The sequence below is a fragment of the Eptesicus fuscus genome, chromosome 12 (assembly GCF_027574615.1).
Source record: "Eptesicus fuscus isolate TK198812 chromosome 12, DD_ASM_mEF_20220401, whole genome shotgun sequence".
Taxonomy (NCBI): domain Eukaryota; kingdom Metazoa; phylum Chordata; class Mammalia; order Chiroptera; family Vespertilionidae; genus Eptesicus; species Eptesicus fuscus.
Window position 1 is genome coordinate 20,722,969 of NC_072484.1, and position 22,519 is coordinate 20,745,487.

At 40.8% G+C, this 22,519-nt stretch overlaps 1 protein-coding gene across 6 annotated transcripts in view; it reads left to right on the forward strand.

Moving 5' to 3' along the window:
• The window catches only part of SEL1L2 (SEL1L2 adaptor subunit of ERAD E3 ubiquitin ligase), a 114,317-nt gene that overhangs the window by 77,063 nt on the left and 14,735 nt on the right, over positions 1-22,519 (forward strand). For 4 of the 6 annotated variants that reach the window (XM_054723928.1, XM_054723923.1, XM_054723924.1 and 1 more), the window contains exons 9-15: positions 1,749-1,903; positions 2,550-2,606; positions 6,309-6,377; positions 7,211-7,288; positions 18,693-18,755; positions 19,314-19,401; positions 21,886-22,034. In XM_054723928.1, coding sequence (XP_054579903.1) covers positions 1,749-1,903; positions 2,550-2,606; positions 6,309-6,377; positions 7,211-7,288; positions 18,693-18,755; positions 19,314-19,401; positions 21,886-22,034 — 659 coding nt within the window. The remainder of the gene's footprint in view (positions 1-1,748; positions 1,904-2,549; positions 2,607-6,308; positions 6,378-7,210; positions 7,289-18,692; positions 18,756-19,313; positions 19,402-21,885; positions 22,035-22,519) is intronic. The other 2 variants (XM_054723926.1, XM_054723925.1) reach the window with 2 other exon arrangements.

Sequence of the window (22,519 nt, forward strand, 5' to 3'; positions counted from 1 at the left end):
AGAGATCTGCAGATTCCTCTTCTTTGTTTGGAGTTTGGAGGTGCCCAGATGAGGCCCAGCTGTGAAGCAATGCAAGCTGCTGTGGGGCCTTGGGCCTTCTCTTGGATGTTCTGGGGTTCTCTGACCCAGCTGCAGTTTGTTAGGTAGTTTTAGATTGCAAAGGGCCAGGCCATTCATATGCAAAAGCCTCTGCGCACAGCTTGGGTGGGGCAGAGTCTCAGGGAATCAACAGGGTGGAGCAAACCACTATGGCTGATCCTCAGGTTCCCCGGGTCTCAGTGTCCCTCGGTAATCGCTGCAAGCATCTCTGAGAGAAAGTCGCCTCAAGTTCCGCCTGATGCCAGACAGTCCAGTTTCTCCCCATATGAGTCTGGGTCCCCAGAGTCCTGCCCAGAACTGGAGTTCAGAGCAGTCGGAGCTTGTGTCTCCCTCCGGCTTGAAAAAGACAGCTGCGTACTCAGTTGCCAGCCCTCTCCGCACGCGCGCCTCCGTACCTCTGCCTTCCGCACCTCCTCTGAGGCTCAGTGTGCTTTTCTCTTTCCTTCTAGTTGTAGAATTTCCACTCAGCCAGCCTTCCTGTGGTTCTGGATGCTGTCCGTTTTGTCTTTTAGTTGTAGTTTTGAAGTGGTTGTGCGAGGCAGCAATTTCAGATGTTTACCTATGCCGCCATATTGGTTTCTCCCCTAGAATAATTTTCAAAGCTGTATATCACATTTCATCATGCAAAATCACTGAATCAGACTACATAATAGAATTTTAAATAAAAGTCTGCCAAGAAGTAAATAAGGTAAAGTCCATTTGGCTAATTTCTATAATCACAACAACATTTAAATACACATATTTGGCATTATTGGGATCTGAGAAAAAAATTAAAATAACTAATTTTGAATTTAAGATGCTATATAAAACAAGATCATTTCATATGTTTAATGAAACTAGAATCACTATATGTATAGTTCAAAGTGCATGCTTTGTTATATTTATTCAAGCATAGTTATCTTTATATTTATTTTCAGATTACCCATAGGAAGTAAGGAGCAGTTATTGCTCTTATATTGTAGTTTCAGTCTCTGAAAAAGACAGTGGTAGAAGGGGTCAGTTGCTTGTTCCTAAAATCCAAAAGAGCTGTCCTTTTTTCTCTACTTTTCTTTTCTTTTCTTTTTTCGTTTTTTTTTTTTGTTTTGTTTTAAGTTTCACTCTATCTACCAGAGTTGTTTTGTTATTAGTCATACAATAACTCTCTTTTTTTTAAGGTGTGACAGATTTTTGTTGTTGTTTTTAATATGTTTGTCATTGACTTCAGAGAGAAAGAGAGAGGGAGAGAGAAAAACATCATCAATTGGCTGCCTCCTGCATGCCCTCTATTGGGGATCGAGCTCACAACCCAGGCATGTGCCCTAACCTGGAATCAAACCAGCGACCTTCTGTTGCATGGGACTACACTCAACCAATTGAGCCACACCAGCTGGACAGCTGTCTTTTTTTCTTAAACCTACTTGGCCAAGATCTTCAGTATGGTTTGATATATGTTGATACAAGATTTGTATGGGTTGCAAAGCTTGCTTGCACTTTTCTCAGAACCGAATAAATCTAGCAAATTTATATCACCTAAGGATATTTCCTTTGTTAATAGACCAGATCTCTGTACAACATAAAGAGAATAGACCTATCAGTGTTTTCTCTAAGTTGACTGTTATCTTTTGCAAACTTGTGTATTTGGCTATTCTCTGGCTTGTTTCTACTCACAGTTGCTGACAAACTGGAAAAAAGTGAAGGTATTCCAGTGGAAAAAGTGAGACTAACTGAGAGACCTGAAAATCTGAGTTCTAACAGTGAGATTCTGGATTGGGACATATACCAATACTATAAATTTTTGGCTGAAAGAGGAGATGTTCAGATACAAGTAAAGTATACAGACAAACTTGAATTTTTAAGAACATTTAAATTACAAGGGGCTTTATTTGCTCTGAGTCTTAGAAGAGTTAACAATGCCCCATCCTAAATGAGAAAGGGAAGAGATACCCTCTCTTCTTTGTCCTACTCTTTTTTTGTCCCCTGCTACTTGCAGTTCCTATGGCCTATGGAAGAGCCAGTTGCCATAGTAATGGCAATTTTTTTTTTTACATTTACTCCTAAAAACTCATTTTTAAAAAACATAGATTTTAATTATAGAAAAAAGCACCATCCAATGTTGGTTTTAATATGAATGAACTCCTTCTTACCAGGATCCAGAAATGTTCTGTCTATGGGAGTGAGAATGGGATGGCGTTTGTGGGCCTTTCATAGCCAAGAGTTAAGGCCTCTAGGTTTATGTGCCCACGTGTTGCTATACACTAGCAGGCCACTCATTAAAGAAGCCATATGCTCAGCATCAACCAATTACCCAATTAAAGATATAGTCTGGAATGTTTTCCTGCTTTTTTTAAAGACATGCCAACTACATCAAAGTGGATCAACATACTATAGTAAAATCACCAAGTAAAATTTTTCTTTTCTTTATGTAAATTAATACAACTGCTAAAATAATTTTCAAAAATCATATTTCCTAGGTTTCTCTTGGACAATTACATCTAATTGGGAGGAAAGGTCTAGATCAGGATTACTACGTAAGTCAATCTCAAGATTCCATCATGTGGGGAGGGGAGCGTAGTAGTGAGGGAGGATGGTGAGCCAGTGAAACGGGAGGGGATGTGGAAGAGTTGCTGGGGAAAGCCCACTGCTGCTTCCTTGGTCAGATCAGTTTTCCAGCTTTTGAAGGAGAACAAAGTTCACCAGAGGGAGCGCTCTTTCTATCTGCCTCCAAGTACAAAGGGGTAGGGGCTTCTGAAGGAACCGTTGGGGCAGGGGAGTTCCCATGCTCTGAACCTAGCCTCTTTCTATCCAAACAGACTTTTGTACTGGGGAAAGGTGAGGAGGATACCCCACCTGCTGGCCTGGGACTTGCCCATTCCCCAAATCCACCTGGAAGTCTCCTACTAAGGAGCCTGAGGACCAGCCTCAGCCCCATTTAGCTAGATCAGAGGCCAGACAGCTTTCAATGTACAGTAATTAGAAGAATTATTCACCATATTTATGAATTTTCAAAGCTTCTTTCAATCACCTTGCTTAACCTTACTTTATCCCAGTGAGGTTAGAAGATTAATTAACAATTCAAATTTAGTGAAGAAAGAGCAAATCCTATACAGGATCCTCCTCAATTAGATACCAGAGCCCTGGGATGAGGTCTTGTCTAGATCCTGGCTATGATTTCAAGGCCCTAGATCCCCATAGGCCTGGGGAAGTAACTAGGATTCTTTTTAAAAGATGATTTTTTCAACCCTTGTTATTTTATAGGAGCCACGTGCTGAAAGGAGCACATACCCTATTTTAACATGGTCCCAAAAGCTAAGCAATAGAAAATATTACTTTCTAAGGCAGTTACTTAAAAGAGTAATCTACTCTTACCTTCCATATAATTTCATATTGTTATGATATGAGTATGTCATTGGTAATATAGTTTTTTTATATGAGATATATTATATATTATGTAAATTCAAAGTTCATAAAATGTGATAAAAATAGGTAGCAATGGAAATAAGCATATGTGTGCCAATGACAGTTCAATTGAAGGTCTTCAGATTAAATTATCTTAATCATTAGCCAAGGTTTTAGCTCTTTAGATGGGAATTTCTGAATTTACAATATTATTCCAATGTCAGATTTCAGCCTGCAATGAATTTCTCATGCAACCATGTGATGCATAACTAAGAAAAATTCTCCATTTTCCGCAAGCATGAAGCTTGATCATTAAGGCATTAAAGTTTCAGCTACAGAGAAAATCCACCAATCTTTGTAGAGTGCATAAAACCCCACAAAGCTAGGTACTTCTGGTCAATTCCAGCCACCTAGCTTTGTGAACACCAGATGGGAGGTAGCTGCTTCCAGGTGAGGATGAAGTGCTATCCAAGGCTGGCATTGAAGGATTTGCTTCTGTAGTGGCAACAGCCAAGCAGTTGGAATCACTCAGGAGCTCAATCTATCCCTCCCATGAGCTCAGTCACAGGGGTTTTACATCTCTATTATACAGATGTGGAACTGAGGCTGGAAAATGAAGTAAATTGCTTCAAGTCTCACTACCAGGTAGTAAGGTTATTATGAAGCAAAATTTGAACATAGGGCTTCAGCATTTAAAACCTGTGCTCTTTCCATTAAGCCTTATTTCCTTTTGACCTGGGGGGAGGGGGAATAGGGATTCTAAAATCTAGTTTCCTCTCTAATAAAGCAAAAACAAGGGATGGCATAATCTCTCAGGTTCCTTCAGATCTAACTTTCTGAAGATGGGTTAGGTCCCATGCTACCCATCCATACATCTCAAAATAGCTGGTTTAGCCCTGGCTGGTGTGGCTCAGTTGGTTGGAGCATCATCCGGAGTGCTGAAGGGTCATGGGTTTGATTCCTGGTCAGGGCATATACCCAGGTTGCAGGTTCAGTCCCTGGTAGGGGCACATATGGGAGGTAACCAGTGGAGCGCTCTCGCTCTCTCTCTCTCTCTCTCTCTCTCTCTCTCTCTCTCTCTCAATTGAGTCTCTCTCTCTCTCTCTCTCTCTCTCTCTCTCTCTCTCCTCTCCTCCCTCCCTCCCTCCCTCCCTCCCTTCCTCCACCCTCCTTTCTCTCTAAAATCAATTTTTAAAAAGCCATACAACATATTCTTGGGTGAGGATTAGGAGGGGGAAAAGCTGGTTTAATTCCACAACCACCCCCCATGGTTCAGGCACATTCTGGTGCATGCACAGGCTGGTCCTTGCTGCTTTCCTCAGCCTAATAAACTGGAATTTCCATGGGAGACTCCAGTCAAGGTCTTGGCGCTCAATAGTGATTGGTTTATAGTTAGTTTAGGCTGCATCAGAAAACACTCCCAAACTTAGGAAGCTTAAAACAACAACCACTTGTTTAATTCATGATTTTGGCAGGTCAGCAGTTTTGATTGAACTCAGCAGAGTAATTCTGGTCTGGGCCAAACTCAACTAATGTTGGCTGGGGTTGCTCATGCATCTATAGTTAGTTAGAGTATTATTGGCCAGAGCTGGTTGGCCAAGCATGTGGTTGTCAAATAAGTTGGCAATATTTCTAGAGCAAATCCTATATAATAAAAGGCTAATATGCAAATCGACCAAACAGTGGAACAAACAGTCGCTATAACACACACTGACCACCAGAGCGCAGACGCTTAATGTAGGAGCTGCCCCCTGGTTGTCAGTGCACTCCCACAGGGGGAGCGCCCCTCAGCCAGAAGCCCTGAGCTGGGCTTATGGCTGGCGAACACAGTGGCAGTGGCAGGAGCCTCTCCCACCTCTGCGGCAGCACTAAGGTTGTCTGACTGCCGGCTTAGGCCTGCTTCCTGCAGGGAGCAGGCCTAAGCTGGCAATTGGACATCCCCCGAGGTCTCCCAGACTGCGAGAGGGTACAGGCCGGGCTGAGGGACCCCTCCCCGCCCCCAAGTGCACAAATTTCGTGCACTGGGCCTCTAGTTTATATATAAAAAAACGACCCACATATTTTCCTTAAACATTCTCTCCTCTTTGTGAAGGAGCAGAGCCTTGCACATAAACTGAGTCAAGGCTGTTTAAAGAGCAGAATTGTGTCCTAATAAGACACTTTGGAGAGTTCTGAACTTCTCATTCCCGGGGCTGATTTCTTTCATTACTCCATGTGGTCTCTGAGGAAAACTTCTGGAAGTTCAGGATGAGGCTGGGGAATGAGGCAGCAAGGTACAGGGCTACCCTTATGTGTTCTAGACGGAGCCATTCATTTAATGTCATGACCTAGAGAAAATCAGAGGCTTTGCTGGGCTCCTTCAAATTGACTTAGAAAGAATTGGCTTGAAGTTCACCTCTGAAGGAAGATCTGGTCTCAGCAGGCAGCCATGTGTGTCTGGTCCTATTCACTCTGCCTTACAAACATTAGGATAAATCCTGCCAGTTGTATAAACTGTCTTATAAGTACATAGTATCAACATAGAAGCTTACTTTTTCAAAACACTAGACTGTTAGGTCTGCGGCTGGGATTCATTTGTCCTCCACTAAGCCACATGTCCATTGAGCTTTTCCCAATGTGAGAAGTCCTCACATTCTAAATATGCATATGAGATAGATATATAATCTCCAGATCTTCCTGTTTATGGTTCAAATAGCATTTGGAATAGTACCTTGAAGAAAGTGGGCGTTTCATAGATATTTTTTAATGCATGTTGAATGAAATTGTTTGCTTTGAAACACCATTTTGTAGGATATGTTCATGACTACCAATAATACTGTTCTCTTTCTCTCCAGAAAGCATTATACTACTTCTTAAAGGCAGCAAAGGCTGGGAGTGCAAATGCCATGGCATTCATAGGAAAGGTAAATGCTTCATCTTGATGAATAATTTTCATTTCTTAAATGTTATCAGCTGATTGAACCCAGCATAGGTACAATGATGCAGGTCTCTTTCACAGAAGCAGCTGAGAGAGGCATGTGGTTACAGACTGAGGGTACTCCTGAGGTGATAGTTTGGGAAGGAGCCCCACAAAACAGCAGCTTTTATCTGGGACACCAAACACAACCTTGAAAGTTCACCTGTCTTAGGGCTCTTTGACTGAATATAACTCAGAATCCCTCCCATGACCCCTTCCCCTGGCATGTAACAGGAGACCCGGGATGGTTATGCATCCAAGACTGGTACAGTCCTCAATCCAATGAGTGCCTCCTTCCTTAACTCCAAGAGTAAGACCCAGATCCAGGCTGACCAAAGTGCATAATGGGAGCCCCCTGCGGCTCCTGAGCAGCCTTTGTGGAGGGTCCCTCTAGAAGAGCATGTTCTGCTTTCTTCAAAGACCACTCGCTCTGCCAGGTGCTGCCTTTGGCTCCCGGCAGCCAGTTTGCATTTATTAGTAACCGTGGGGACAAGTGCCCAGCTTTCAGAAGTGCAATCTGCAGTAAATGTAGATACAAGGAAACATGAAAAAAAAACACAAACAGGGCTCGTGTTTTGGTTCTTGTGCAAGGTCACTCCAGAATGTATATAGTAGATTGTTTCTTTAGTTTTTCTTTTTTAAAAATTTGAAGTGAAATTCATGGAACATAAATTAGCCGTTTAAAGGTATACATTTCAGTGGCATTTACTATATTCACAGTTTTGTGTAACCATCACCTCAAATTCCTTAGTTTTTACACTCTCTTTAATTTTTTTCTAGATGTATTTAGAAGGTAATGATGCAGCACCACAAAATAATGCTACTGCTTTCAAATACTTTTCCATGGCAGCCAATAAGGTATGTACTCAGCCCATTTCTGCAAATGCATAAAAGCATTTGGCTTGTATTACATGGACTCCTAAGCCTCATGCAGGCTACTAGAGAGTAGCTACACCTGGGAGGAGTTTGGTGTCCAGGAGAAGAATATTGTTAACAATAAAACATGGGGCTTGGTTGGGTAGGAGGTATGTCTTGTCCTCTTGGTAAATGGGAAACGCCAGTGACTCCTAGCAGGAGGACAGACAGAAGTTCAGCTTTCCCCTCTCCCATGCTGTAGACGAGGCTATCTAGCTCATAAAACAAGAAATGAAAAAAGATAAGGACAGAGGAAGGGAAAATTCAATCAATAAAGCAATCCATTCAGGACAAAAACAACCAAGAAGTGCCCAGTTTTCTCCCATTCGATCTTACCCAAAAGCAGACATTCCCCTGGCCAGAGAAGGGGTTGTCAGAGAGGTAGCCAGGACAAGATGATTGAGAGCAAAGCTCTGGAGACATTTAGTTTGAATGCCAGCCCTGCTACTTACTAGCAATATAACTATGGGCAAGTACTTAACCGTTCTGTGCCTCAATTTCCCCATCTATAAAATGGGAGTATAAGAAGATTTGGCTCATGTTGTTGTTGTCAGGATTTATTGAGTTGACATTTCTGTGCCTCCTATTATAAAGTAGATAAAGCATTGCCTGGCACATTGTAAGTGGTATGTGTCTGCTATTATATTTTGCAGCCTGGGACCAGTTAGATAGAGTGAGCTTCAAAGCATATCTAAGCCAAAATGGATTGAATATGTTAGGGAATATATAAATGATGTTATTTGAATCCTGCCATTGAAGTTTTGCCTTGGTTCCTAGGTTCAGTGAGGCTGGTATCTGCCAGATAAAACTTAGTAGACTACTCTGAATCCCTTTAGTACATAAAGAGCTCCTAATCGCAACACCCATCAACCTAATGTTGGTGAGTGGCTTTAATAAACTTTCTATCCCTACACAATAAAAAACATTTTGTTGTCTATGTCATACTATAACACTAGCAGTAAAGATGTGCTCAAACTGGGGAATATTTTTAACTGTTCTTTTTTAAAAACCCACATGCTGCTTTAGGAGCCTATTTATAAATGACTAGCACTTTGGTGCTGCTGCTATTGTGGTGTAAATTACTGAGAAGGCTGGTAGGAGGCTCCTCTTCCTTGTAATTTATATGGAACTGTGGTGCAGCAAGACAGTTATCTGGAGTACCATTAGATTAGGATGACAAGGGAAAGCCAACTGAAAAAGAGGTAATGTAATGGGAAGATCTCTTATAATCTGGCAAATAATGCTGATTTGTCAGTCCAGAGGAATAATGCCAGGAAGCTGAGTGTGTAAATTAACCCAGCTCCCAAACTATCCAGGGTTGTATGACCAGCAGTGATCTGAGCTACTCGAGTTCTAAACCTAAGCTACCTTCATTTACAGAGGAAATCTGACATATATTTAAAGTAGTTGTTCTGAATGGCATTGGGTTGACATCACCAATATTCCAGGGTGGAGGCCATTTTTTCCTTTATCAGCACTAATTTCTTACTTTGGGTCACTAGTAAAGTAAAAAAGTTTCTGTCTTCCACTCTGCACATCCATACTCTTCTTTCACTAATAATTTAAAAAAAAAAAAAAAAAAACATTGCTTTTTCAATTTGTTTTTAGGTCATATCAGTACCAGGATGAAAAGATACAAACGTTATAACCTCTTTGGATTTTTATTTACTCAGAATCATGAACATTTATCCTATGTGATATTGGGCCCATATTCTTCTGGTTTTCTCTCTCATACCTCTGAACACATCAGGTCCACCCCATCTCCATACTTTTGTCCTTCCTTCTCCCTTCCCAGACTCTCCCATTCTGAATCCTACCCATCCGCCAGATGAGAGTTTAACCTCTCTTCCTGCACAAAGCCACCCTTATCCTCCTTTGCTCACATAATCTTTTTCCTCTTCTGAAATTGCCCTGCATTCGTGCTACCAACCACTGGAACTTCACTGCTTCTACCTTGTGCCGTCTCTCCTGCTGTCTGAAGTCATGTCTCCTCAATTCCAAAAGGGCTACAGTCTTAGTACAATATTTGCCAGATAAATGATCATTTGCTCACTGAGTTCATGTCAGTTAACCTAAGCAAGAGCCCTAAAGTGGAATTATATATAATGAGATTGCCTACACATGTTATATTTGGCCCAGAAAGTGTTTTTAAAATTAGAAAATTTCATATTAAAATCTCAATATCCAGATTTTTTTTTGGAAAATAGGAAGAGCTGACCTATAAGGCCACTATTCCATATAACAACAACTGCCTGGAGAGGATCCAAGATGGCAGCAGAGTAGGAACAAACTGGAATTACAACTAACATATAGAATAATCAGTCTGAATAACCAACTGAAGACCAACTGAACAGAAGGATTTACAGAAGAAGCCACATTGAAACTGGTAGGACGGGCAGAGACTTGCAAAGGCCTGGCCTGGCTCCCACACGTGGCAGCTGAAATTCCAGAGGGATATCTCATCTGCAAAGGTTCTCCCTGAGGAGCATGGGATCTCAACCCCAAACCTGGCTCCCCAACCCAGAGCACCAGAGCTAGGCTATGAGAATCAGGAGGGATTCTGTCTGCCAGGGAGAGATGAGAGTGTGCTAGAAACCCAGGCACCCTCTTAAAGGGCCAGCACACAAAATCTTGTTCACAGCCACTTACCCTGGCTCCAGCAAAGGGAGGGCAGTTCTGAGCAGACTAGAGTGTGTGAGGAGAGACTAAGTTGAGTGGCTCTCGGGGGAGAGTAAGAGGAGGGAGCTGAAGGGACAACTGCTAGGGTCCCTATGTTGTGTCCCTTTCCCCCACCGTCCACCGAGGCCATCTTTCTTGGGTTGAGCACGCCCCTCCATAGGGCATCAGCCTGGGGAAATGCAGTAGCCCCAGGAAATGCAATACCCTCCTGACTCCCTGTCACCCCATCTTGCTGAGCTCACTGCAGAGGATTCGACTGCCTGCACATGTGGTGGAGGTCTGGGTGGACTGGAGTTGTATCAGAGACTGAGTCCATTTCTCCCCTTCCTGAGAGTCTGGCTGGCATGGCCACCCCACAGCAGATCCACTAGCCCCACCCTCCTAACTCCTTGCCACCCCACACTGCTGAGCTCAGGCTCTTGAAGAAGTCTCCACAGAATTCATGGTGTCTCCAGGGTGGAGGCCATTTTTTCCTCACAATATTCCTGTGCAGAATCCTCCCTTCCCATGGCCAGACTGTTCTGTTTGGGCCCGATAAGCTCTGCAGGCCTCATGCTGATGACTCCCTGAGACCCTGTCCCACCACAAAGGTCTGCAGGGGCCTGATGGGTAGTAGTTGGCATTGGTGTACTTTGGGACTTGTGTTGAGTTGAGTCAGATCCAGCACTGGCACAGAGTTTGAATCTGTATCAGTCAGGTAAACACCACTTGCCCCTATTTGATGACTCACTGAGAACCTACCTCATGTAACTTCAGTACCACCAGAGGCTATTTCAATGACTGAGCCTAACAGGTAGCCAGCAGGTGAAGGTAGGCAGAGGCAGATATCAGGATGAATTGGGTCTTATGCTGACCTGTTCCCCAGTTTGATGCAGGAGGCAGCTGGCCTTGGTCCAGAGCTTGGCACTTTCAACACACACCCAGGCCCAGTAAGGGCAGCAACAAACTGTGGATCACTTTGTAGCTCAAAAGAGGTTGCTTAGGGACAGTCATAGGCAGCATCTGACATTGACCTGCACCAGAGTCCCTCCCAAGAGGTCCCAGAATCAGCACATCCTATGGCAGAATACAGACAATATCAGAGCAGAACCCAATTAACTCCACAAGAGTTGCATCCAAAGTGAGACTCAGCAGGCCCAAACCCTGTTGAGGCTAGTGTGGACAGTGCCTGCATAGCAGCTCACACACTATGGTTGGATTCAGTCCTCACAGTCAGCCAGCCAGAGGGACGACCTCTTGCAAAGAGGGGCAAACAGCAGTCAAAACTCATCTATAACAGGAAGGCTTACATAACCCACACAGAGACATTCCTAGAGTACTCAGCTCAGGTGATCAGGGAGACTGCTCCACGGAACACCTACTACATAAGGCCACCCTGCCAAAACAGGAAAACATAGCAGATTGACCTAATGCCCAGAAACAAACACAGAGAGGCAGCCAAAATGGAGAGACAAAGAAGCATGCCCCAAATGAAAGAACAAAAAAAAATCTCCAGAACAAGAACTAAAGGAAATGGAGGCAAGCAATCTACCAGATGTAGAATTCAAAACAATAGTTGCAAAAATGCTCAAAGAAGCAAGAATTTCAACAGCTTAAAAAAAATACATAAACCATAAAAAAGAACTACCAGTCAGAAATAAATAATATAATATCTGAAGTGAAAAAAAACACTAGAAGGAATCAACAATAGGTTAGATGAAACAGAGGACTGAATCAATGATTTGGAAGACAATGTAGCAGAAAACACCCAATCAGAACAGCAAAAATAAAAAAGAGTTTTAAAAAATGAGGATAGTTTAAGGGACCTTAAGGACAACACGAAGTGTAACAACATCTGAATCAGAGGGGTACCAGAGGGTGAAGAGAGCAATCAAGGGATTGAGAACCTATTTGAAGAAAGAATAACTGAAAACTTCCCTAATCCAGTGAAGGAAAAAGACATACAAGTCCAGAAATGCAGAGAGCCCCAAACAAGATATACCCAAAGAGGCCCACACCAAAACACATCATAATTAAAATGGCAAAGGTTAACAATAAAGAAATCTTAAAAGCAGCAAGAGAAAGAAAGTTGCCAACAAGGGAGTTCCCCTAAGAGCTGATTACTCAACAGCAACATTTCAGGCCAGAAGGGATATGCATAAAATATGCAAAGTGATGAAAAGCAAGTACCTACAACCAAGACTACCCAGCAAGGCTATCATTTTAAAATGTATGAGAAAGAGCTTCCCAGACAAGAAAAGCTAAAGAAGTTTATTACCACCACCCCAGTATTACAAGCAATGTTAAGGGGACTTCTATAAGAAGAAGAAAGAGGAAATAAAGGAACATAGTTATAAAGAATAAAGTAGCAATGAATATGTACCTATCAACAATCACTATAAATGTAAATGGTTTAAGTACTCCAATCAAAAGATATAAGGTAACTGAATGGATAAGAAAGCAAGACCAATATACTAGTATATACTGTCTATAAGAGACCCACCTCAGAATGAAAGACACACAGAGACTGAAATAAAGGGATGGAAAAAGATATTTTATGCAAATGGAAATTTAAAAAGATGGGGTAGTAATACTTAGGTAAGACAAAATATACTTTAAAACAAAGTCTATATAATAAGAGACAAAGAAGGATACTGTATAATGAAAAAGGGAACAATTCAACAAGAGGATATAACCCTTTTAAATATTTATACATCCAACATAGGAGCACTTAAATACATAAAGCAAATCTTGGTGGATATAAAGGAAGAAGAGGTCCACCATAATAGTCATACTAGGGGATTTTAACACCTCATTGATAACAAGGGATAGGTTTTCCAGATAGAAAATCAACAAGGAAACAGAAGCCTTAAATGACACACTAGATCAGATGGATTTAATTGATATTTCCAGAGCATTTTACCCAAAGCAGCAGAATATACATTCTGTTAAAAGTACAGAACATTTTCTAGGAAAGACCACATGTTATGACATAAAACAAGTTGTAATAAATATAAGAAGATTGAAACTATATCAAATATCTCCTCTGATCATAATGCTATGAAACTAGAAATCAATTATAAGACATAAACTGAAAAACACACAAACACATGGAGGCTAAATAATATGTTACTAAATAATGAATGGGTTAATAAGGAAATCAAGGAAGAAATCAAACAATGCCATGAGACAGATGAAAATGGGAACACAACAACTCAAAATCTATGGGACACAGTGAAAGCAGCACTAAGAGGGATATTTATAGCATTACAGGCCTATCTCAAGAAACAAGAAAAATCTCAAATAAATAATCTAACCTTACACCTAAAAGAACTAATGAAAGAGCAGTGAACAAAGACCAAAGTGAGTAGAAGAAAGGAAATAATAAAGATCAGAGGGGCAATAAAAGAAATAGTCTAAAAAAATGCAAAAGATCAATGAAACCAAAATCTGTTTCTTTGTAAAGATAAATGACTCATCAAGAAAAAGAGAGGACCCATATAAATAAAATTTAAAAAATGAAAGAAGTAACTGACACCATAGAAATACAAAGGATTATTTAAATATATATATTACAAACAACTACATGGCAACAAATTGGATAATATGGAAGAAATAGATAAATTCTTAGAAACATTCAATCTCTCAAAACTGAATCAGGTAGATACAGAAAATCTGAACAGACTGACTACAAATGAGAATGGAAGAAGTAAAACTGTCATTATTTGCAATGACATGATAATGTATATCAATTATTATAAAGATTCCATGGTGGGAAAAATGACTAGAATTGATAAATGAATTCAGTAAAGTAGCAGGATACAAAATAAATATTCAGAAATTGGTTACATTTTTATACTAAGTAATGAACTATTGGTAAGCAAACCTAAGAAAACAATCCCATTTACAATTACATCAAAAAATAAAATACTGTACTTAAGAAATAAATTTAACAAAGGAGGTAAAAGGCCTGTACTTAAATTATAAGACATTGAAGAAAGAAATGGAAGAAGATACAAATAAATGGAAGCATATACTATGCTCATGGATAGGAAGAATTAACATTGTTAAAATGTCCATATTACCCAAAGCAATAAACAGATTCAACCCAATTCCTAGCAAAATACCAATGGCATTTTTCATAAAACTTGAATAACCCCAAAATTTATATGGAACCACAAAAGACCCCAAATAGCCACAGCAATCTTGAGAAAAAAGAACAAAGTTGGAGGTATCATGCTACCTTATATCAAACTATACTACAAGGCTATAGTAATCAAAACAGCATGGTACTTGCATAAAACAGGCATATAAATCAATGGAATGGAATAGAGAGCTCAGAAATAAACCCACACCTATTTGGTCAATTAATGTTTGTCAGAGTTGGCAAGAATATACAATGAGATAAAGAAAATCTATATCAATAAATGATGTTGGGAAAATTGGTCAGATACATGCAAAAAATGATACTAGACCACCTTGTTACACCATATACAAGAATGAACTCAAAATGGATTAAGGACTTAAATAGAAGACTCAAAACTATAAAATTTCTATAAGAAATCATAAGCAGTGAATACTCTGATATTTTTCTTAGCAATATTTTTTTTCTCCTCAGACAAAGAAAACAAAAGAAAAAGTAAACAAATGGGTTACCCCAAACTAAAAAGGTTTTTCACAGCAAAGAATACCATCAACAAAAGAAAAGGACAACTTATTGAATGGGAGAAAATATTCACTAATGATACACTCAATAAAGGCTTAATACCCAAAATGTATAAAGAACTCATATAACTCAACCTAAAACAAACAATCCAGTTAAAAAATGATCAGAGGACCTGAATAGACACTTCTCCAAAGAGGACATACAGATAGCCAGTAGACATATGAAAAGATGGTCAACATCACTAATCATCAGAGAAATGCAAATTGAAACCACAATGAGATATCACCTCACACCCGTCAGAATGGCTATCAGCAATAAATAAGTGTGTGGATGAGAATGTGGAGAAAAGTGAACCCTTTGCACTGCTGATGGAAATGCAAATTGGTGCAGCCTCTATGAAAAACAGAATGGAGGTTCCTCAAAAAATTAAAATGGAACTACCTTATGACCCAGTAATTCCATTTCTGGATATATATCTAAGAAACCCAAAACAATAATTCAAAAAATATATGCATCCCTGTATTCACAGAATTATTTACAATAGCCAAGATATGGAAATAACCCAAGTGCACATCAGTAGATCAGTGGATAAAAAAGTGGTGGTACATATATACAATGGAATATTACTCAGCCATAAAAATGAATGAAACCTTACCATTTGTAACAGCATGGATGGACCTAGAGAGTATTATGCTAAGTGAAATAAGCCAGACAGAGAAAGACAAAAACCATATGATGTAACATATGTGGAATGTAAAGAACAATATAAATGAATAAACAAAACAGAAACAGACTCATAGATACAAAAAACACACTGATTGTTGCCAGTGGGGACAGGGGTTGGGGGACTGTGTGAAAAAGTGAATGGATTGAGAAGTACAGATTTGTAGTTACAAAGTATTCATGGAAATGTAAAGTACAGATAAGAAATATCCTATCTAATAATAGACAAATATGCAAATTGACCATACCTCTGACACACCCACAAGCCACGCCCACCGCCCAATCAGAGCGAGTATGCAAATTAACCCAAACCAAGATGGCTACAGCCACAGAGAGCAAGGTTTCCCAGGTAACAGAGGAAGCCAAGCTTTCCGCCTGCCCTTGCCAGGCCTAAGCCTCCACTCAAGCTACAAAGTTTCAATTATAGAAGGTAAACAAATTCAAACAAATGGCGGCAGAATGGAGCTTGAGAGAGCAGGCCAGGGTTGCCCCCGGCAACAGGGGAAGCAAAGCTTTCTGCACACCCTGGCCGGGCCCACCCACTTAAGGCAACAAAATTTCAATTATAACCCCAACACAAATGGCTGCCGGCCTCAGAGGGAGCAGCAGGCTTGGCTCTGCTCCAGGCTAGAAAGTTTCAATTGTAGAAGGAAAATAAATTCCAGATACCAAGGCCTCTGCTTGGGTTGCCAGGGGGCGTGGCTGGCCTGAAAACCACCACAGGCCCCTCACTCAGGCCGCCCCACCCCCCCAAGGGAACCCCAACCTGATCCGGGACACCCTTCAGGGAAAACCAGCTGGCCCCCACCCCTGTACCAGGCCTCTATCCTATCTAATAAAAGAGTACTATGCAGATTGATCATCACTGCAACACACAATATAGCTGCCCCCATGTGGTCAAAGATCCTGCCCCCATGTGGACACAAGATGGCCACCACAAGATGGCCAGCAGGAGAGGGCAGTTGGGAGGCACCCGGCCTGCAAGGGAGGGCAGTTGAGAGGGACCAAGCCTGCAAGGGAGGGCAGTTGGAGGCGATCAACCCTGCAGGGGAGGGCAGTTAGGGGTGACCAGGCCGGCAGAGGAGGGAAGTTGGGGGCAAACAGGCTGGCAGCAGAGTGGTTAGGGGGTGATCAGGCTGACAGGCAGAAGTGGTTAGGGGCAATCAGGAAGGCAGGCAGGCAAGCAGTTGGGAGCCAGCAGTCCTGGATTGTGAGAGGGATGTCTGACTGTCCGTTTAGGGATCCGACTGCCCACCGGGATCGGGCCTAAACGGGCAGTCGGACATCCCTCGAGGGGTCCCATATTGGAGAGGGTACAGGCTGGGCTGAGGGACAACCCCCCTCCGTGCACGAATTTTGTGCACCGGGCCTCTAGTAGTTAATAATATTGTAATAACTATGTATAGTGCCGGGTGGGTACTGGAAATATCAGGGGGAGCACTTTGTCAAGTATATGATTGGCTAACCACTATGCTGAACACCTAATACAAAAGAATACAGAATATAAACTGTAACTGGAAAAAAAATTTTTAATTAAAAAATAAAAAAGATAAAAACCAAAAAATTCCAGAATCTTCTTAGAAAGTGAAATTTCTCATAATCTCATCATCATAGTTAATAGTTTGATGTATATTTTCCCAGAATTTGCCAATGAAATATATATATTTTTTTAATTTATTTTTTTTTAAACTTCCTGGAGCAGAGAGCATGGACCTGCTGCTACCTTTAGACAGGACAGGCACTCTCTGGCTTTCCTCAGTCCCAGCCACCTAATAACCTGGTTTAATCTCCGTCTTACATACTTGCATGGTTACTCCTGATCTGAAAGTTCTAAAACGGTGTTGTGGGCTTAAACAGTTGGTGAGTCATCCAATGAGGCTCTGGGACTCTCTTAGAGAAATTTGTCTCCACTATTCTAACCTTTCACCTTCTCTCTTTCTCCTTTCCCTCCTCTCATTTTCCTTCCCTTCCTTTTTTCTCAACCCTTAAATGAGGATAATTAGAAGACAGACTCACTAGACTTTATCACATCTATCATACTAGGCATGACTATCCCCAGATCAGACTATTACAGTACTCCTAAGACCACAAGTAGATGTTGTCAGGGAGAAGGGAGAAGAAAGCAGACATATACCACCTGCTTTAAATACAGGTGCGCAACTCTTAAGAACTCTTACAATAGCTGGCCCTTTCATATTCATAGGCCCAAACTTTGGAATCTTCAAGTAGTCTTTTAACTGGGCCTTCTCTAGTTATGTGCTATTCCTGTATCACTGAGGGGTACTCTGGCTTCACCCACAATAATTACATTTAGATGGTAAGAATTCTGGAGAGTTTTCTATTAGAACTAGTTCCTGGGGAAAGTTCCTGAGGAAATACTATAAACCAATAAAACAATCCTACAGATATGCTGAATGAAAGCCAAATGGCCAAGTGTGGCTTTTTACTCAGTTACTACAGAATGAAATGCATGATGGCAGATAGAAAGAAAAAGTGAGTTTTCTGGTAGAGAAGTTACTTCATCAATGATTAATATGCTAAATATAAATATTTTTGAATGTGTACTAAATGCTAAAGTGCTAAGTACTCCCTTCCATAAGGTATGTTTGCATAAGGTAATATATACCAACAATGCTTGACCATTCATAATGACTTGATTGAAATTCACACACTAAAATGTTATTTGGCCATTTGTGGTAACCTCCTTTGACCAAAGCAGGTAACAAGTGTCTGGATAGATTTCTCCCTTCCTGAAAACTCCTATATATAGTCCGAGACGAAGCTCAAATGTAGCTAAGTCTGACAGCTCAAATCCCTCAGACCCTAAGCTGATCCAGGCAGTTGAGTATCCCTCTTCTAGGAACCCACCACATTCTATTATAGGACTACCACATTTGACATGATCACTTTAAGATAAGAAGAGCTACCTAGTAAGTCAGAGACCACTAACCTGTGAAGTTTCTAAGACAAGGATCATGGTTTATTCATCTTCTACCTTTCACCTCCCTCCTCTGCCCCATGACTCTTATGGAGTCATACACAGGGAGAGCAATAAATGAAATCTGAATGAAAGAATGGAGGAAGGATTTGACTTTCATTTTCCTCTTCTTTTTTTCAGTCAGAGGGAGTTATGAAGATATGAAAGGAGAAACTAGAGAGGGTCAGAATAACTTGCCAACTGCCTGATTAAACTGCCTTGATTAATCACTATGGGGTGAATTTCAAATATTTTGAATGATTTTTCAGTAATTTTCTTTACCATGAATTCTTCTAAAACTTGGATTTTTAAACCTGTTCTAGGGTAATGCAATTGGTCTTCATGGGCTTGGTCTTCTTTATTTTTATGGAAAAGGCGTTCCTGTGGTAAGTTAAATAATTCCCATTATCTTTTCAACATGTTTCTAGCAACTTATAAAGTAAAATTCATGGTCATTGATTAATTTAAAGAAATTAGTCTCTATTACCTGATATGCCAGACTATAACATCTTATAATAGAGAATAAAATAATCTAGTGAAATGTTTTCCAAAGAGACATAGAACAGCCTTGTGACAAGAATTACAAACCCTAATCATTACATAAGGAATAATAGCCAAATGTAATAGTAACCTTAGAAATCATCTAACCCCTGAGGATTTTTTTGATAGAGAAATTTTGATATCCTCTGTCTTTGAGTGACCTTCCCTAATGTCTAACAAAACTTACTATCAATGTAGGAAAAGTCATAATTTACACTGAAAATGAGATAATTATTTCCTAACATAATTTAATAATGAAACAAAATATATAATACTTCTGATACTATTTTAATTAGCCTAAATCACATAGGGCACTATCTATACTCTCTTTTAAAAGTAGAAGGCAATTGTTACCATGGAGTTATATCTATACCTCTGAATAATAGAGTATAATTATCTTGCAGAATTATGGTGAAGCACTTAAATACTTTCAGAAAGCTGCAGAGAAAGGATGGCCCAACGCACAGTTTCAATTAGGCTTCATGTACTACTGTAAGTGCTATGAATATGATTACTAACTTTGCTCCTTTTTAAACAAAAATCAAAGGACTGGTATGTGTGGTTTAGGTAAAACATTCAGGCAGCAATTTGAGTGGGAATTTAAAGAAAATGAAAAGAAAGAATACCATTGGGAGGAGGAGGCAAAGAGGTACAGAGTCAGGAAACACACCTTTGAAAAGGTTGAGTTGCCTTGTGATATCCAATACTACACATACCCAGAAGCAAGTATGAAACTCAGAAGAGCCCTAGCTGGTTTGGCTCACTGGATAGAGCATCAGTCTTTGGACTACAGGGTCCAGGACTCAATTCCAGTGAAGAGCACATGCCCCAGTTGCAGGCTTGATTTCCCATAGGGGTTGTGCAGGAGGCAGCCAATCAATGATTCTCTCTTATCATTGATGTTTCTCTCTCTCCCTCTCCCTTCCTCTCTGAAATCAATAAAAATACATATTTTTTTAAAAGAAACTCACAAGAAAGGTCAAATTTGGAGAAAAACATTTGGGACATGACAAACATCAACTTGCAGGTGTTTGTTAAGAATAACTGAGGTTGCAAATGAGAGTGTGAGGGGGAGAAGCAGTGGACCATGGTTAGAAATATGGTGATACTCAGTGCCATTAAAAAGATGAACAGAGAAGACTGGTCACAAGAAGGCTGGAAAGGCTTGGTTAGAGGAGGTGGGGGCAGAGGTGGGAGAGGATGATCTTAAGGAAGCCAAAAGATGGAACTTTCAAGAAAGAGTAAATGAGTGAGCATCCCTCTGAATGCAGCAAGAAGCCTGGTTCTCAATTTTAAAAGAGGAATTGAGTACCCATGGGACTTGTCAATATCGAGGATGTTAGTGAGGTTCTTGGACAGGTTGGTATAGAAGCCAGATACAATGGGTTGAACTGTGAGGGGAAAGTGAAGTAAAAATATTTTTGGAAGTACTGCACCTTTAAATGAAAGAAGAGAGATGTGATGGTAGCATGAAGGGGACTGAGAACCAAGAGGGAGTTGTTTTTAAGATGGTGAGAGTTATGAGTATAATTTTTGACAGAGGAAAGAAAGCCAGCCAATAGAGATGGTTAATGAATCGTGCGAGAAATGAGATAATTGATGAAAAGGGTTTTGTCAAAAGTAGGGTGGCATTAGGATCTGTATACTTCACAGAGAGGAGGGACTTCTCATCCTCAAAGATGAAGGCGGAAAGGAAAGGATGATGCATATGTAAATCTGGGGGACACAGGAAAGAGGCAAGAGGAAAGACAAAGGGAGGGTTTCCTCAGTGAGTTAGGAGGTACAAAGTTGTCTTCTGAGAAAAGAGATAGAGTGATTGGGGTAGGAGGTCTCAGAAAGCCATGAAGTTCTGTCATCATCTCTGTGGGGACTAAGAGGATGGGAGGTGGCCAAGACAAGTACCAGGCGATCTGAACAATGTTAGTCTCCCCATTAAGTCCTTCCTGTCAGAGTTGGGGCTAGCGTAGCCACAGACCACATCATCAAGGAGGTCAGATCTGGCCAAAAAGTTGGCTGGCATTTTCCACAGTAGGTGGGGCAGGGCCTATTCTGCACTGTCTTGGGGGCTTGCCTAAGATGGCCTTATTCTTCTAGTTCTTTCCAAGTCACAGGCTCAGGATCCATCAGACTCCTTAAGTTTCTAGACTAACAGTAATAGTAACAGCTAAAGTTTATTAGTCTTTACTCATTTTGTATTAACTCATTTTGAATTAACTCATTTAGTTCTCTAGTGGGTATCCCAACATTTAAAGATGAGCAAACTGAGCTACACTGTGGTTAAACATCTTGGCCAATATCTCAGTGAACCTGGGATTCAAAACCAAGCAATTTGCCTCTAGAGCCTTTGCTAGTAGCCTTTACATGACATGCTTCTGAAGGCTATTAAACGTTAATGCAGGAGAGGAATTTAAGGACCAACTAGGGAAAGCTCCTTCTTTTGCAAATGAAGTGCCTAGAGGTGCCCAGCTCATAAAAGAGAGCCAAGACAAGAATCCCAGCTGCTGGGAGTATGTTGATTCCCTTGCTCTGACGATGAGTTGAGTCCTGGCAGAGCCCCCTGGAGCTGGGATTTGCCTGCTGCAAACTCCATAGTTATGGCTGGGAGGAACTATACTGATCTCCTGATATAAAGATGGCAAGGATGCAGAGATACATCATGGTGGGGCTCTGGTCCTCAGAGACCAGCATTTGGTCTCCTTTTCATATTGAGAAGATATTTTCATGAAACTAAACAGTCCTTCAGTTTTCTGAATGGGTCAAGAACAAGAATTTCTATATTCTTACTTATAATCAAAATCACCACCACCACCACCACCCTCCCCAAAAAAAAACAACCCAGTGACACTAGAACAGCTTAACTTTGGGTTGGATTTTCCCATCCTATTTGAAATAGCAGGCATCACTATGACCATTATATCCGTAGATTATAATGTAAAAAATAAATAAGAGATAGCGGAAAATCATTTTACTTTTCAGCTGGCTCTGGAGTATGGAAGGATTATAAACTTGCCTTCAAATATTTTTACTTGGCATCTCAGAGTGGGCAGCCCCTCGCCATCTACTACCTGGCTGAGATGTATGCAACAGGAGCCGGAGTGTTAAGGTCATGCAGAACTGCTGTGGAGGTAAATAATGAGATATTTGTAAAGCACTTTTCATTTATCATACAGAAGAGGCTATACTGCCCTTAAATTGTTGGTGCCTTTGATTTTATAGATATCACCTCTTTTCTCCCAGTTGGCAACGTAAGCACTGACATTGGTTAGGGAGGGAAAGCACTGATGTAACTCAAGCTGGAAATGGAGGAAAAGAAATGATCCCTCTCCTCTTGCATTTGGCTTTTCATCAAGTTCAGAGCTCCCTCAAATGCAGTTAAGGAGCTCTGTTTCAGCCTTCAATCAAATCACCAGGACAATTTGGCACTTCTAGTGGGATTAGGCAATGCAGTTTGGGAATCAAAAGGCTTGATCTAGCCTGGAAAATGTAGTTCACTTCCTCCCAAAAAGCAGGGTCTTTAGGTATTTGATGATTTGGTTGACAAAGTGAATTGTTTCAGCCTGAGCCAGTGATGTACTTTTCAAAAGAATGCTTTTAGGACCTTAATGCCCTT